Raw genomic sequence first — 14,386 nt, 5'->3', positions numbered from 1 at the left:
TAAAACAGCTTCCCCCAAAGATATTTTGGAACATTCATTGAAAACATTATAGCACGAGCCACTTCAAGTAAATGTTTATTTTTTCTTTCAGCAATTCCGTTTTGTTGAGGGGTATCCACACATGTAGACTGATGATGGATACCCTTTTCTTTCAAAAAAACTCCCCAAAATTTCATTAAAGTACTCGATTCCATTATCGGTGTGAAAAATGCTAATTTTTGCTTGAAACTGAGTTTCAACCATTGTGTAAAAATTCTTAAAAAATTTTCCAACCTCAACCTTTTCATTCATCAAATAAACCCAACATAAACGAGTATTATCATCTATAAAAGTAACAAACCATTTTTCCCTAGAGATAGTAGTGACTCTTGAAGGTCCCCAAACATCATTATGTATTAAATAAAATGGTTTTGAAAAAGTATAAGGTTTTGGCAAATAAGTAGTACAATGACTCTTAGATAAACAACAACTTTCACAATAGAACGATGAACAATCCAAACATTTAAATAAAACAGGAAACAAATGTTTAAGATATGGAAAGCTAGGATGTCCTAGTCTTAAATGCCAAAACATTATTTGTTCATAAACAGAGTTAGAACTAACACTACTAAGGCCATGAGCCTTTTTATTACCGGAGAAGTCCCCATCAAAGTAGTAAAGTTCATCTATTATCTTGACATTGCCAATCTTCTTCCTCGAGCTCCGTTCCTAAAATTCACAGTAAGAATCACAAAAAATTACACGACAATTAGATTCTTTGGTTAGTTTACTCACAGACAAAAGGTTACAGTTACAGGCTAGTTTAGGGACATGGAGAACAGATTTAAGATCTATATTCTCGGATAATTTTATCAAACATTTTCCTGCAATAGGTGAGAGACTATTATCTGCAATTCTAATTTTTTTCAAGGCCAGGACATGGTGAGTAAGTGCTAAAAAGATTGGAAAGGCTGGTCATATGATCAGAGGCTCCAAAATCGATGATCCATGGAGTATAATTTAAACAACAAGAAAGGGCAATAAGTGCAGTACCTGTTTGTGCAAGAGAAATACTAGGAATACCAGATGAGGAATTAAATTTCAGCAACTTTAGAGGTGATCCATCTGCTCCTTGATTAAGGGACTTGTCTCAGCTTCATTAGCAGTAGGAACCGCACGCCTATTTCTGTCACCAGGCTTGCTACTCTTCCAATTCGCTGGTTTTCAGTGGATTTTCCAGTAGTTCTCCTGAGTATGGCGTGGTTTGTTGCAGAAGTCGCACCAGACCCGTGGCTTCTCTTCAGTTTTCCACTGAAAATTGACTGTTTTATTAGCAGCAGTCACTATAACAATAAGGGTAGAACTCTCAACAGGTCTGCTGGTAGTCTTCTTCCCCAACATTACATGTCGGCGGCTCTCTTTTCTTCGAACCTCAGCAAACTCCTCACCAATTAGAGGAAGTGGAGTTCTGCCAATGATCCGTCCTCGTACTTCATCAAATTCCACGTTGAGCCCAGCAAGGAATTTGTAAATGCGATGAGCCTCTACGGTCCGTTTATAGTGATTGGCATCTTCAGTGGATTTCCATTCATAATCATTCAACAGATCCATGTCTTGCCAAATGCGCTTTGATGAATTGAAATACTTGGTGATCGAGTCTTCTCCCTACCGAATCTCACCAAGTTTTAGATTCAATTCGTAGATCTAAGACTGATTTCCCAAATCAGAGTACATCTGATTTACATTGTACCAGAGCTCCTTGGCTGTGGAGTAGCACATATAGTTGGAGCTAATATCCTCGTCCATGGAGTTCACAAGCAAAGTTATCATCATTGAATTTTTTGCATCCCAAGTCACGTACATTGGGTCCTCCGATGCTGGTGCCTTCTTGTCCCCCGTCAAGTACCCGATCTTTCCCCACCCTCTGATGTACATTCGAACGGATTGTGACCACCGTAAATTATTGTCACCATTAAGGCAAAAATTGGTGATCTGAACCGAGTGAGGATCGGTATTGGGGGCTTGGGTGTTGGATTGGTTGACTGGGTTGTGATAGGCGAGGTTGACATGGAGGAAATGTCAGACATGGCTGATAAGCGAAGAAATTGTGCAGGAAAGAAAATTAGGGTTTTATTATTATTATTATTATTATTTTAGGGTGGCTCTGATACCATATAAACTTGAAAGGAAAGAAATAAGGAATAAACCTTTTTCTTTATATTAGCACACACTTCACAAGTTTACACGGGTTCTCTTTATAGGAGAGAATACACGCACATAACTAGCTGGCCTAATTAATAATTTCCTAATTTACGGCATTTGACTAATATTTTATTTACAGCTAATAAATATCCTCCAAATATTATATTTACAGCTAATAATATTTGGTAGAATTTCTACCGAATCTTTCCTTTTCAACACCTCTCCTTCCTCACGTCCCTTGATATTAGTTACAACAATTTCAGTGGCCATATACCCAAACAGATTGGCTATCTTTATAGATTGAAAGAATTACACTTGGGTTCTAACCAGCTCATAAGTTTCATACCACCTACATTATTCAACATTTCGTCTTTGGAAGCAATCGATTTCATAGACAATAGCGTAGCTATCAGGAAACCTGCCACTAGACATATGTAGCCATCTTCCTCAACTTTAAATACTCTATCTTTCGTCGAATCAGCTTAACGGTCAAATCCCGTCCAATTTATACAGATGTAGGAAACTCCGAGGTCTAGTATTGTCGTCCAATGAATTTAGTGGCAGCATTCCCAAAGAAATTGGAAACCTGACCATGCCCACAACGTTGGAAATTGAAGAAAATATATTGATAGGTATGATTTCATTATTTGTTCTAAGTCAAGAGAGAACTTTTGATAAACCATGCTTGGATTATCCAATGATTTCAAAGATAAGAGTACACACAAGGATATGACTAGTCACTAGTATAAAATAGTTGTGCACCACATGCACATTTAATATAGTACATAACATTTGCACACTTAATATTATAATATTAGTACCCTTGGTCTTTGAGTACTTCAGTTACAGTTTTGAATTCATGTATTAGTAGACTATATGTTTCATATTTTAACTCCTCTTTATTTTTGCTTGAGTACTTTGAATTTTATATTTTTTTAAAAGAAGAAAAAAGAGAATAATAGCCCATGTTTATTTCTTGGTTGAGAGGTTTATTATTTTCTGCTTGTGCATGACTCCCCACCCCAACACACACACACACACACACATAGACCCAACAAGATTATATCATATCTTTGAGTTATAAAAGCTTTTTCTTGAGGTATCAACAGTTCATCAATTTTTTTTCAATATTTAAATTAACACTTACATCGAGTGTTTCTTGTCATTCAAGCCAATATTGATTATTCATTGTTGTGATAACAACCACCTTGCAAACTTTTAATTACCTCAATGTCACACTGTTAGCCATTTAGCAATTGCCTAATATCTTTGTTTATCATAATTAACACTATTAGGTGTGTACAAGTGAAGTGACATGGATTAGGTAATACATAAGTCTGAAAAAATTAAAGTGATATCAGCTAGCCAAATACCAAATGCATATCAAAGTCAGACAATTACAAAAAGGATAACTTTACTTTGGAATTAATTGAAAATCCAAGCTTAGTTTATCAAAAGTTCTCTCGACTTAGACCTGATATTGAAATCATATCTTCCAAGCTGTTTTTTGTAAGATACAACTCCTTGAGCATAGTCAGATTTTCAATTTCTCTCAGTATGCTGCCATTGAATTCATTGAATGACAATGATAGAACTTGGAGTTTCCTGCATCTGTATAAATTGGATGGAATTTGCCCGTTAAACTGATTCAGAGAAAGATAAAGTAATTCAAGTTCAGGAAGATGGCTACATATGTCTACCGGCAGGCTTCCAGATAGGCTATTATTTGTAAGAACAATCATTTCCAAAGAAGAATTGTTGAATATACTAGATGGTATGAAGCCCGTGAGCTTGTTAAAACTCAGGTTTAATACTTTCAATCTAGAAAGTTTGCCAATCTCTTTGGGAATATAGTCGTTGAAATTGTTGCGACTGATGTCAAGTGATGTGAGAAATGAAAGATTTCCAAGATGTGGTGTTATGGTACCTTTGAGTCCCATATCATAAAGATTCAAGGCTGTGACCCTTTGGTGGGTGAGACCACAAGACACACCAATCCAATTGAACACAGAGGTAGTGGAAGACCAATTTTTGGCCAAAACATCTTCAGGGTCAGAATTGATGTGGGCTCTAAAGGCAAGAAGAGCAGATTGATCTGTATTCAAGTTTTTGTCAGACCTAGCCAAACAAAGCATAGAACAACAGTGTATCAACAGTGCAATGGACAAAAGGAATGAAACTTTTTCCATGAGTTTGAGTTTTGTGGAGAAAATATATGAACTTGTATATAGCACAAAAACATAAATCAATAGTTTATACACTCTTGAGACTCGTGACAGTCTCAATTGAATGGATTTGGATTCAGTCCAGTTCACTGTTGATCCAATTAATCCAGTTCAGATTTCTATGATCACCGTTTTGCGAGTTCAGAACTTTGTGTTGTTGCCAGTTCTGAATTAAATTAATTGAGACAACCACACAATGTCAATTGATACTGACACCAATGAGCCTAGTATTAATGCTTATTAACTCTTGCACGGAAAGTCAGAATCCAATAGTTGAAGCACTTGTTGGGACCGGACCAGAATCCTCTGCTGTGGAACAGTAGAATTTGTTCCCTCCTGTTCGCACTGTTCATGCACTGTAGCGGTGGTAAAAAGGGCCAAACAGGACTTTGGGTAAAAAAAGGTATACACACACACAGATACATATATAAACAATACATACCCACACACACAGATACATATACAAACAATACATACCCACAGATATTAAATTCCAGAAATTGAAACTCAGGTTTAAGCGGCAAATTGGAAATCTGGAACAAATTTAGCGCCTCTTCTTCTAAGCTTCTTTCTTGTTTCTTCTTCTTCTCTCAAAATTTTTCTTCCTTCTTTCCAAATTTACAATTTCCACGCCCCTTCTTCTAATCTTCTTTCTTCTTCTTCTATCCCAATTTTTCTTCCTTCTTTCTAAATTTACAATTTCTTTCCAAAGGGTTGGTTGAACGTCAGAGAAGAGGAATCTACAGTGATGAATTGCCTCTTCTAAATATGTAATTTTCTTTGTTCTTTTTCTCTCCCGATTTTTCTTCCTTCTTTCCAAATTTACAATTTGTTTCCAAAGGTTTGATTGAACGTCGGAGAAGAGGAAGCTACAATGACGTAGGTATAACGCCTGTTCTTAATCTTCTTTCTTCTTCTCTCCCAAAATATAGAAAGAAATAAATTGGTCTTTCCTACATTGTCCCAGCTTTCCTTAATTTTGTTCTTTCCAAAATTACAATTTCTTTGGAAAGGTTTGATTGAACGGTGGGGAAGAGGAAGGTGCAGTGTCGTGTGGTTGATTTAAGGCCGAGGAAGGCGAAGCTACAATGTACTGGTTTTGTAAGTGAATTTGTGAATCGTATCACATTGTGTTTCATTAGTTTTGTTTGGTTATTGTTGAAATGTTATTAAATTGTGAAAAATTGAATTAGAAATTGTGAAAATTATATTATTAAATTGTGAAAAAGTTGTTATATTTTGGATTATATGTTATGTTTTAAAGTTCCAATTGAAGATGTTAAAATAAAATTTCCATTGTATTCCTGTAATGCAGTATTTTATTCATGATAAATACTACAATATATTTGGGATATTATGTATAATAAGAAATGGAGGTTTTACATTTCCAATTTAATATGTTAGAATAAATTTTCCATTTTATGAAATGTAAGTTTCCATTGAGAGTTATGATTGTTCATTATAAATAACTTAACATAGTTGTAATATTTTCCAAAATAAGCCGAAGACCTTCCCATCATTTCCCACAAACTAATGCTCCCACATTTCATCATTGTCAGTTACAGAAGTGGGAAAAGTAAGTAAACAAATAAACAATGAACTAAAAAAAAAACATCTTGACTAAATTAGATATATATATATATATATATTAATAAAAGAGTGAAGGAGAACCAATTCAGATTCTTTTCACCACAACCTTCTGTTGTTGATGGTTGTAATAGTGATTTGGATTTGAAAGCATCCATCTTCTTATGTCTATTGACATTGATAGTTGGCTTGTTCATGTCCTTTTGACCCTTTATTTCTATCTTCCTCTTTTTCTTCATCTTTGTCAAGAAGTTATGACTGGGTTTTGAATTAAAAAGTCACTGTGTCACTGTGAGAGAGAGAGAGAGAATGGGTTCTCTGGGACTTGAAGTTGCAAAGAAGGCAATGTGGCTCTATCCAAAGGTCATGGGTTTTAATCCTTGTGAGAGATGGTGGCACTATGCTTGCTACTCTAATAGATTTGTCTATGTCTTTGGGGTATGTATATTTCTTTAAAATAAGAGAAATTAACTATTTATTTCATTTTTTCTTCTTCTGATTATTCATTAATAATAATGTTATTTGGAGTGTTTTTTCTTTGATCATGGTGTTTGGATTCCTTTTCTTATTTTACTTAATTTACTCTGTTACCATCTGTGTGGTAGCTTTCATGATGTTCTCTGGTTATTTTTACTATTAGCATTATTCTTATTATTTTTTATCTATTTAGTTTTGAGTTTTGGGTAACAATTTATTCTCTTTTTTGTTCTAGTCTGTTGGTACAGTTATCTTTGGCTAATAACATGTGCACTTTCTACAATGTTTTAGCTTTTTCCTATTGTCTCTTTAATATTTGTTTCTTGTTGGTTTGTCTTTGTTTTAATTTGTCAAATTAGTTGGGATGTTGTTTGGTTGCATGATTAGCTGTATCACATTACTACTCTTGGTTTCTTGACATGGAAATGTTTTTCCAATTCTTATTATTGTTTCTTCTTATACCCCTAACTTAACATGGTTGTAATGTTTCTCAAAATACGCCGAAAAAAGTTTGCAAGTCCATGTTTGATTTAGAAAAAGCTAAATGAATAATTGAAAATAGTTGTAATTTTTATGAAAATAAAAGGCCCAAAAAGGTTAGAAGTGCATGTTTGAGTTGGAAAAAGTGAAATAAATCATTTATTTTGTTATTTGTATCAAAATTAAAATATGTGCAGTTGAGGAAGTTGGTTCCCTGATACATTATACTATCTTGAATTATGTTAATAGGTCAGAAAATATTTCCAATAAATAATTCATACCTACAACACAGCACTTCTTTGAAAAGTTTATTTATTTATTTATTTATTTATTTCTGTTTTATATTGTAGGTTTCTGATTTGAATTATTGGAATGGAAGAGGTATTAAATAACATCAAAGACACCACATATACAAAAAACTCTCCTATTGCAGGGGCAAATGTCGTAGAATGGAAACCAAGAATAGGTATGAAGTTTGAAACTGAGGAAGAGGCATATGACTTTTATACAGAAAACTCTCCCAAGGCCGAAACACGAACTGGTTGCCTTGCTCGAATGCTTATACAAGTTTCCAAGTATACGTATAAGTTTGAAGTTACAAAATTTGTTGAAAGCCACAACCATCCATTGATGATTGATGAATACATGCACATGCTGCCGTCGCAGCGTAGAATTAGCCGCGTTCAGGCCATTGATTTGGAATTGGCTTCTGATTCAGGAATAAGCCCTCGCAATTCATATGAGTTGATGGGAAGGCAAGTTGGTGGAAAAGAATCAGTCGGGTACATGAAATTGGATATGCTAAACCATATAAGGACCAGAAGACAAACTGAGCTCGAATATGGAGAGGCAGCATGGCTAATGAATTATTTTGAGACTCAGTCTTGTGAAGATCCATTTTTCTTTTATGCATTCCAATTGGATAATGATCAAATGATCACTAACATATTCTGGGCTGATTCAAAAATGATAGTTGATTATTGTAATTTTGGAGATGTTATAAGTTTTGACACAACATACAAAGTTGTACATGGCAACCATCCATTTGGAAGTTTCTTGGGGTTGAATCATCACCAGGAGACCACTGTGTTTGGAGCAGCGTTCATGTATGACGAAACTGCAGAGTCGTTTGTCTGGTTGTTTGAAATATTTTTGAAAGCAATGTCTGGTAAAGCGCCAAAGATGATCTTCACTGATCAAGATGCTGTTGGGAAAGGCATTGACGCAGGTGATTTCAATTCAGATCTTCACTCTTTGCATTTCCTTTTGCATTATTACGTACTTATATTACAGAAAATAATTTTGCAGGTGATGTAAGGGACAAAACATTATTTGTGTGTTTGGCACCTAATGCAAAATGCACAAAAGCATTTAGGGTTCTTATTTAGACGTGCGTAAGGTTTTAAGAAGGTGTTATCAAAATTAATGTTTAAAATTGAGGAGGAGAAAGAATTTACCAAGGAATGGAATTTAATGATAACAGAATATGGTGTTGTTGGTAACACGTGGCTTACAAATCTGTTAGGTTTGAAACATTGATGGGCCATGGCATTTATTAAACATGCCTGGTCCGCGGGTATCCATAACACACAACTGAGTGAAAGCTTCAATGGTTGCTTGAAGGTATACTTATCCAGGTAACTAATTCTTCCAGATTTCTTCACACACTTTGAAAGGCTGTTGTCCGACAAGTGTTACAAGGAGTATGTAGCCGAGTATGGGTTACTTCACAATCTACCTCAACTGAAAACAAACTGTACCATATTAGTAGAGGCAGCAAACCTGTACACAAAGTTTATATTTAATAGTTTCCAGGAGAAGTTCTTAGCAGCTGGTGCCAGTTAGAGGATCATTGGTTGCAATCCCATCGAGGGCACACTTATAACAACTAATAAGTGTGGCCCAGATTTACACACTTATTACAACTAAGATTTGGCCTTTGCCTGCTAGCTACATCACTTTTCTTTTGACCTCACCAGGTGCCTTTTTCCTTATTTTCTTAGGCCTTCTAGTTGAAGGCTTTACAATGGGTGTGTATATAGGATTAGTGCCAATTTCATGTGTTAAAAGCCTAAAGGGCATATGGAATATAATAGGTGTATATGTCCTCAAATATGTTTCCCTATGATAACAAATGTCAACATAGTTCTCAGGATTACCCCTTTCTGAAAGAATACATGCAATGGCATGCATACATAGTATACCCCTTACATCCCATTGCCTAGAGCTGCATGTTCTCTTTTCTAAATTGACACAATCATTAAGCCCTTTGTAGTAAACTTCAAATATGTCTTCTCATGCTTTTTTGGTACTACAATACTTAGAGTCCTCCATTAACTTTTTCAACTCTTCAGCTATTGTAGGGCATAACAACCCTTGCTTCTTTTGAATCCACTCCCTTTTTGACTGAAATCGATACATCAAATAGTCTCTAATCCATTCCAACATGGTAATTAATGGCTTATCCCTAGCATCACCAATGTTGTCATTCTATGTCTCATAAAGGTTGTTAACAAGCAAATCACATTTCGAATTATCATCAAACTTGGACCTTGACCATAACCTAGGAGGCACATTTGACAACCACTCATAGGCTTCCTTATCAATCTCCTTTATACACTGCATGTGACATTTAAATGTATCTACAATCAATGCACGTGCTGCATCCCACATCTCATTTCTCAATATCGACCCCGTATACTTCTTCTTGAAATTATCATACATATGTTTCACACAATATCTATGGTCGGTCCCATGCAACTTGTACTCAAAAGTCTCTACTAAACCCTATTAAACAATCATAGAACAAACAATTATATATATATATATATATATATATATAACATAGAAAAAACTTCTTAAAATTAAAATTAACTTTTAAAAATTTATACCTTCTGTCTGTTAGACATAAATGTAAATCTAAGTAGAGGGCCCAAAGCACTCTCTAGTTGTTCCTTAAACCACTCCCAAGACTGCTTTGTTTCAGCTCTAACCATGGCTATGGCAATAGGAAAAAGACCATTGTTTGTATCTCTCCCAATTGCACTTAATAACTGACCCTTGTAAGGACCCTTCAGAAAACAACCATCAACTCCAATGAATGGCCTACATCCTTCCAAGAAACCTTTCTCATTTTTTCAAAACAAACAAATAACCCTCCAAATCTTACAGGGTCATCCAGTGTTGGTCTATTAATAGTGGTCACAGCAATGCTACCAGGATTGGTGGCTTGAATGAGCTAGCAGTAGTCTCTAGCCCTTGTGAATTGCAACCCATGGTCCCCTTCAATATGTAATTTTGCCATCTGCTTTGCCCTTCAAATCTTGAATTTTGAAACATAAACATTCAAATCTCTTAAGACTGCCTTCTTCATTGCACCTACTTTCCATTCAGGATCATCCCTAATGGCCTTCATGTATTTATTTGCCAAAAAACCTGAAGATGCTTGCCTATTAATCTTAGTATAAGTGCAATTGTGTTTTGATCTGAAAGTCTTAATTTGGAAGCTTCCATTCAATGAGTTAGTGGTTGCATGAATCCTCTACCCACATTTTTGAGCACATACAACATTAACTCCACCCCTTTCATTCTCTTTTAATCTAAAATCATATTTCTCACTTATAGCATGACTCCTCAAGGCTGCTCTAAACTTCTTAGCTAATTCAAATTTCTTCCCTAATTCTATCAGTTTACTCTCATATATAACCCTTCTTGGATAACCATGCACTTCATATCGTCATCTTCTTCAGATGAGTTGTTTAAGCTTTCCAACTCATCACTTGGTGCATATGTTGAATGAATATCTGAAAAATGGTACCCTCTCTCATGTATATCATTCTCGACATCATCATTAAAATCTTCACCCACCTGACCAAAGTCATGCTCCAAGGCAACATTAATATCTTCACCCACCTGACCAAAGTCATGCTCCAAGTTAGCATTGACATCTTCACGCATCTCAGCAAAGCCACCTTCAATAACATTTTCATCAATCTCAACATTGACATCTTCCATTCCAGCCCATGCTAAGATTTCATCTTACCAATTAGAATTGTCATATTGCACGTCAACTTCAGTGTTTTTCAACCCCTCATCCACAAAGCCATCAATAACTACCTTTTGCATTGTATCTGTAAATGAAAAAGTAAAGTTCAAGATAAAGAAACAACAAGACAGAGACCAAAAAAAAAAAATTGAAAAAAAGTAGTCAACCAAAAAAACAAAACAAACACAAAAAAAGTAAAAATGAGCAAGACAAATAAACAAGAAGGCGAAAAAAAAAAAAAAAAAAACAAAAAAAAAAAAAAATTGAAAAAAAGTAATCAACCTAAAAAACAAAACAGTATTCATAACAAGTTCACAACAAGATGAAGACTTGTGACAAGTAGAATAATTTTATTTTTCAGTAATTAATATTTTCATTATGTTTCCAAGCAATGGAAGAAAAATATAAAAAGTGTAGAGTGATACTAATAGTAGCTAGAAAAACTCCACTGAGATATTGGTGGAGTAGTGGGGATTGATTGGCAACATTCTGAGAGCAACATGTTTAGTCATAGTCACCATTTGTGATATGTGCTGGTTTGTATATATATATATATATATATATATATTAGGTTTCAAACGGCTTTAAAAGTTGAAAAAATGAATATATATATATATATATATATATATATATATATATATATATATATATTAGGTTTCAAAGGGCTTTAAAAGTTGAAAAAATGAAATCAAGCTGCAAGAACACATGATACTTGATAGTTGATAGTGACAAATAATACAGAATCCAAATTTTAAAGGAAAACTTTACTATTTTATAGCCCCACATTTGTATGATCTCCTATTTTAACTAGTTTGTTTATAATTGAATTAATAATAATAATAATAATTTTTTTTTTTTTTTAATTTTAAATCTTTATGGAAGATTCACAAATTAATGGCAATGCACAATTTGTTCTATACAATGCTAATTCGATCGACAGTTAAGAAGATGTACCACTTCACAAATGAAATCGATTCACTATACATTTATATAAACATATATGATATATCTCATTTATCAAATGCTCTGATTAAAGCTATTGAGTTCAAATTTCCCTATGACATAAGCGCTTTTGGGTGGGGAATGCTACCAGTGCTGACTGATTCATTTCTTAAGGCTTGACTGTTAAATGAATGTAGGGGGATAACAGGGAGAACAAGCAACGACATTTTTCTATAGCCATTTCTAGGGAACAAACCTATTGTTTATTCTCATTTTAGTATCCATTAGAAAGTTTTTGAGTGTGTTCCATTAGGTGGAAAAGAATCTTCTACGGAAATCTTTTGCAAAAAGTTAAAAAAAGTGGCATATAATACTTTAAAATATTCTTTTCTTAAATCCAATCCAAGCAAATCTCTAATAACCAGCAAATCAACAAAATAACAGGCATACAAGATTGTAATACAACACATACTTACAGATTGAAGCAAAAATTTCAGATGCGCTTGAAGTGAACCCACAATTATGATTCAAGATGGGACCTTAAAATACGAATTTGAAACACTCACAATTGAAGAGCGACCCACAATAGGAACATATCTTGTGACTGAAACTGCTTTCTTATCTCTTCTTCTTCATAGCCCTGTCTGGACCTAAACCCATTAGTCTGGGGTTTCTAGTTTATAAGCGATACAACCAATCAAGTGCAATCCTTTCAAAAACTTGGAAGATATTATAGATGATGCACACAATCAAGTGCAATCCTTTCAACAACATGGAAGATATTATAGATGATGATACACACAATCAAATGCAATCCTTTCAAAAATTTGGAAGATATTATAGATGATGATACACACAATCAAGTGCAATCCTTTCAAAAACTTGAAAGATATTATAGATGATACACACAATCAAGTGCAATCCTTTCAAAAACTTGGAATATATTATAGATACACACAATCAAGTGAAACGAAAACCTCATTTTCTCTCTGTAATAACTGCACCCGTAAATATCAAATTTGTTAACTTAATTAACAGAGGGTATTATAGATATTTTACACGTCTGATATTTAATTAGTTTAATAATAAATTAATAAGTGGGAGGTTGTTTAGTAATTGTGCCCTTCAGACCGACGGAAAGTACACTCCGGTAAATTATAAGGGGGCAATATGCAACATCTGTATAGTTGAGGGGTACAACTTGCTCCCAAAAATAGTTTAGGGGGGCATTTTGCAACAACTCTATAGTTCGGGGAGTTTTTTGCTCTTTTGCCTATATATTGATGATGAAGAGTGTATTGACATAAGTGTATAGATATGGGGGCGACTTTTCATGCTCATAATGGCATTATGATAATTAATAGGGTTAATTTTACTGACACCCCCACAGGTTTGGCCAAATATCACTCGAAAATAACTATCCATTTTTATTTTTCCGTTAAAATTTCCGTTCAAAATATGAGAAAAGATAACTTTGCCCTTAATTTTTTAATCCTATTTATTTCAAAATATCATTTTACTTGAATGACCATTATACCCCTCAGATATATATAATTTTTTAATCTTATTTATTTCAAAATATCATATTACTTGAATGACCATTATACCCCTCAAATATATATATATATATATATATATATATATATATATATATATATATGAGTCAAGTGCAAAAAAACATCCTTATAATATGCTTACAGTGCATATTGCACCCCTCCCGTGCAAAAAACACCCCTAAACTATGACATTTGTGCAAATAGGTCATATTTATACAAATTAGACAAAAATGCCCTTAGCAACACATTTTATAATATATATAATATTTTGTGAAATGACTAAAAAGGGTTTGACTCTTCTTCTTCTTCTTCATCTTGGTGCTAACCCAGGACGTCCAGCGAGAGTTTGTTCCGGCATTACCTCTTTAAGGAAGTGATGGCGGTACCACACTGAAAGTAAATATAGGGCCTACGGTGGAGAAGGGGCTTCATCCAGCAGAGGGGTAGAGCCTGAGAAAGGTAATGCTTGGCTTGCTTCTTTATGTTGGTAGTTGTAAGATTGGTAGTTACAGAGTGGGAAATTTTTTAATTTTTTTTTGGAATTTGGGAATAGGAAAGGCAATGGTCGGAATCGGAGGAGTCAAAAAAGTGGGAGGGTAAGAGAAACGGGGAGAGCCCGTTCTCGCCACCATCCTTGTCGCCGGCCTCGGTGAGTCACCGCTGCTGTTCACGCCGAAAATTTCAGCATCAGGTCGGATATTATTTCTGCGTCAAGCCGGAATAAAGAAGTAAGCCAAGCATTACTGCCCATGAAATTTATTCCAGCAACAGCCGAAAATTCAGGCCGAAATTTATTCCTACATCAGACCGGAAATTTCAGTTCTCAACCCATTGCCGGAAATTTCATTAGTTCATGAAATTACAAAAAAAAAAATGAGAGATACGTATCATCT

General features: G+C 34.5%; 2 protein-coding genes across 2 annotated transcripts; one reads left to right on the top strand and one right to left on the bottom strand.

Moving 5' to 3' along the window:
- Positions 1–3,632: 3,632 nt before the first annotated feature.
- On the bottom strand, positions 3,633–4,370 carry LOC132316645 (LRR receptor-like serine/threonine-protein kinase EFR). Its single transcript, XM_059815118.1, has one exon. The coding sequence runs from the start codon at positions 4,368–4,370 to the stop codon at positions 3,633–3,635; it is 738 nt and encodes a 245-aa protein (XP_059671101.1).
- Positions 4,371–7,322: 2,952 nt separating this feature from the next.
- Positions 7,323–8,795, top strand: LOC132316644 (protein FAR1-RELATED SEQUENCE 5-like). Its single transcript, XM_059815117.1, has 2 exons — positions 7,323–8,178; positions 8,605–8,795. Exons 1-2 carry the CDS (start codon positions 7,323–7,325, stop codon positions 8,793–8,795), a joined length of 1,047 nt encoding a protein of 348 aa, XP_059671100.1.
- Positions 8,796–14,386: the final 5,591 nt, after the last annotated feature.

The sequence above is a fragment of the Cornus florida genome, unplaced genomic scaffold (assembly GCF_030987335.1).
Source record: "Cornus florida cultivar Cherokee Brave unplaced genomic scaffold, ASM3098733v1 CherokeeBrave_3.0.0_Hap2_Chr07, whole genome shotgun sequence".
Classification (NCBI taxonomy): Eukaryota; Viridiplantae; Streptophyta; class Magnoliopsida; order Cornales; family Cornaceae; genus Cornus; species Cornus florida.
The sequence above is the reverse complement of the archived record's forward strand: the minus strand, read 5'-3'. Positions and strand labels throughout refer to the sequence as shown.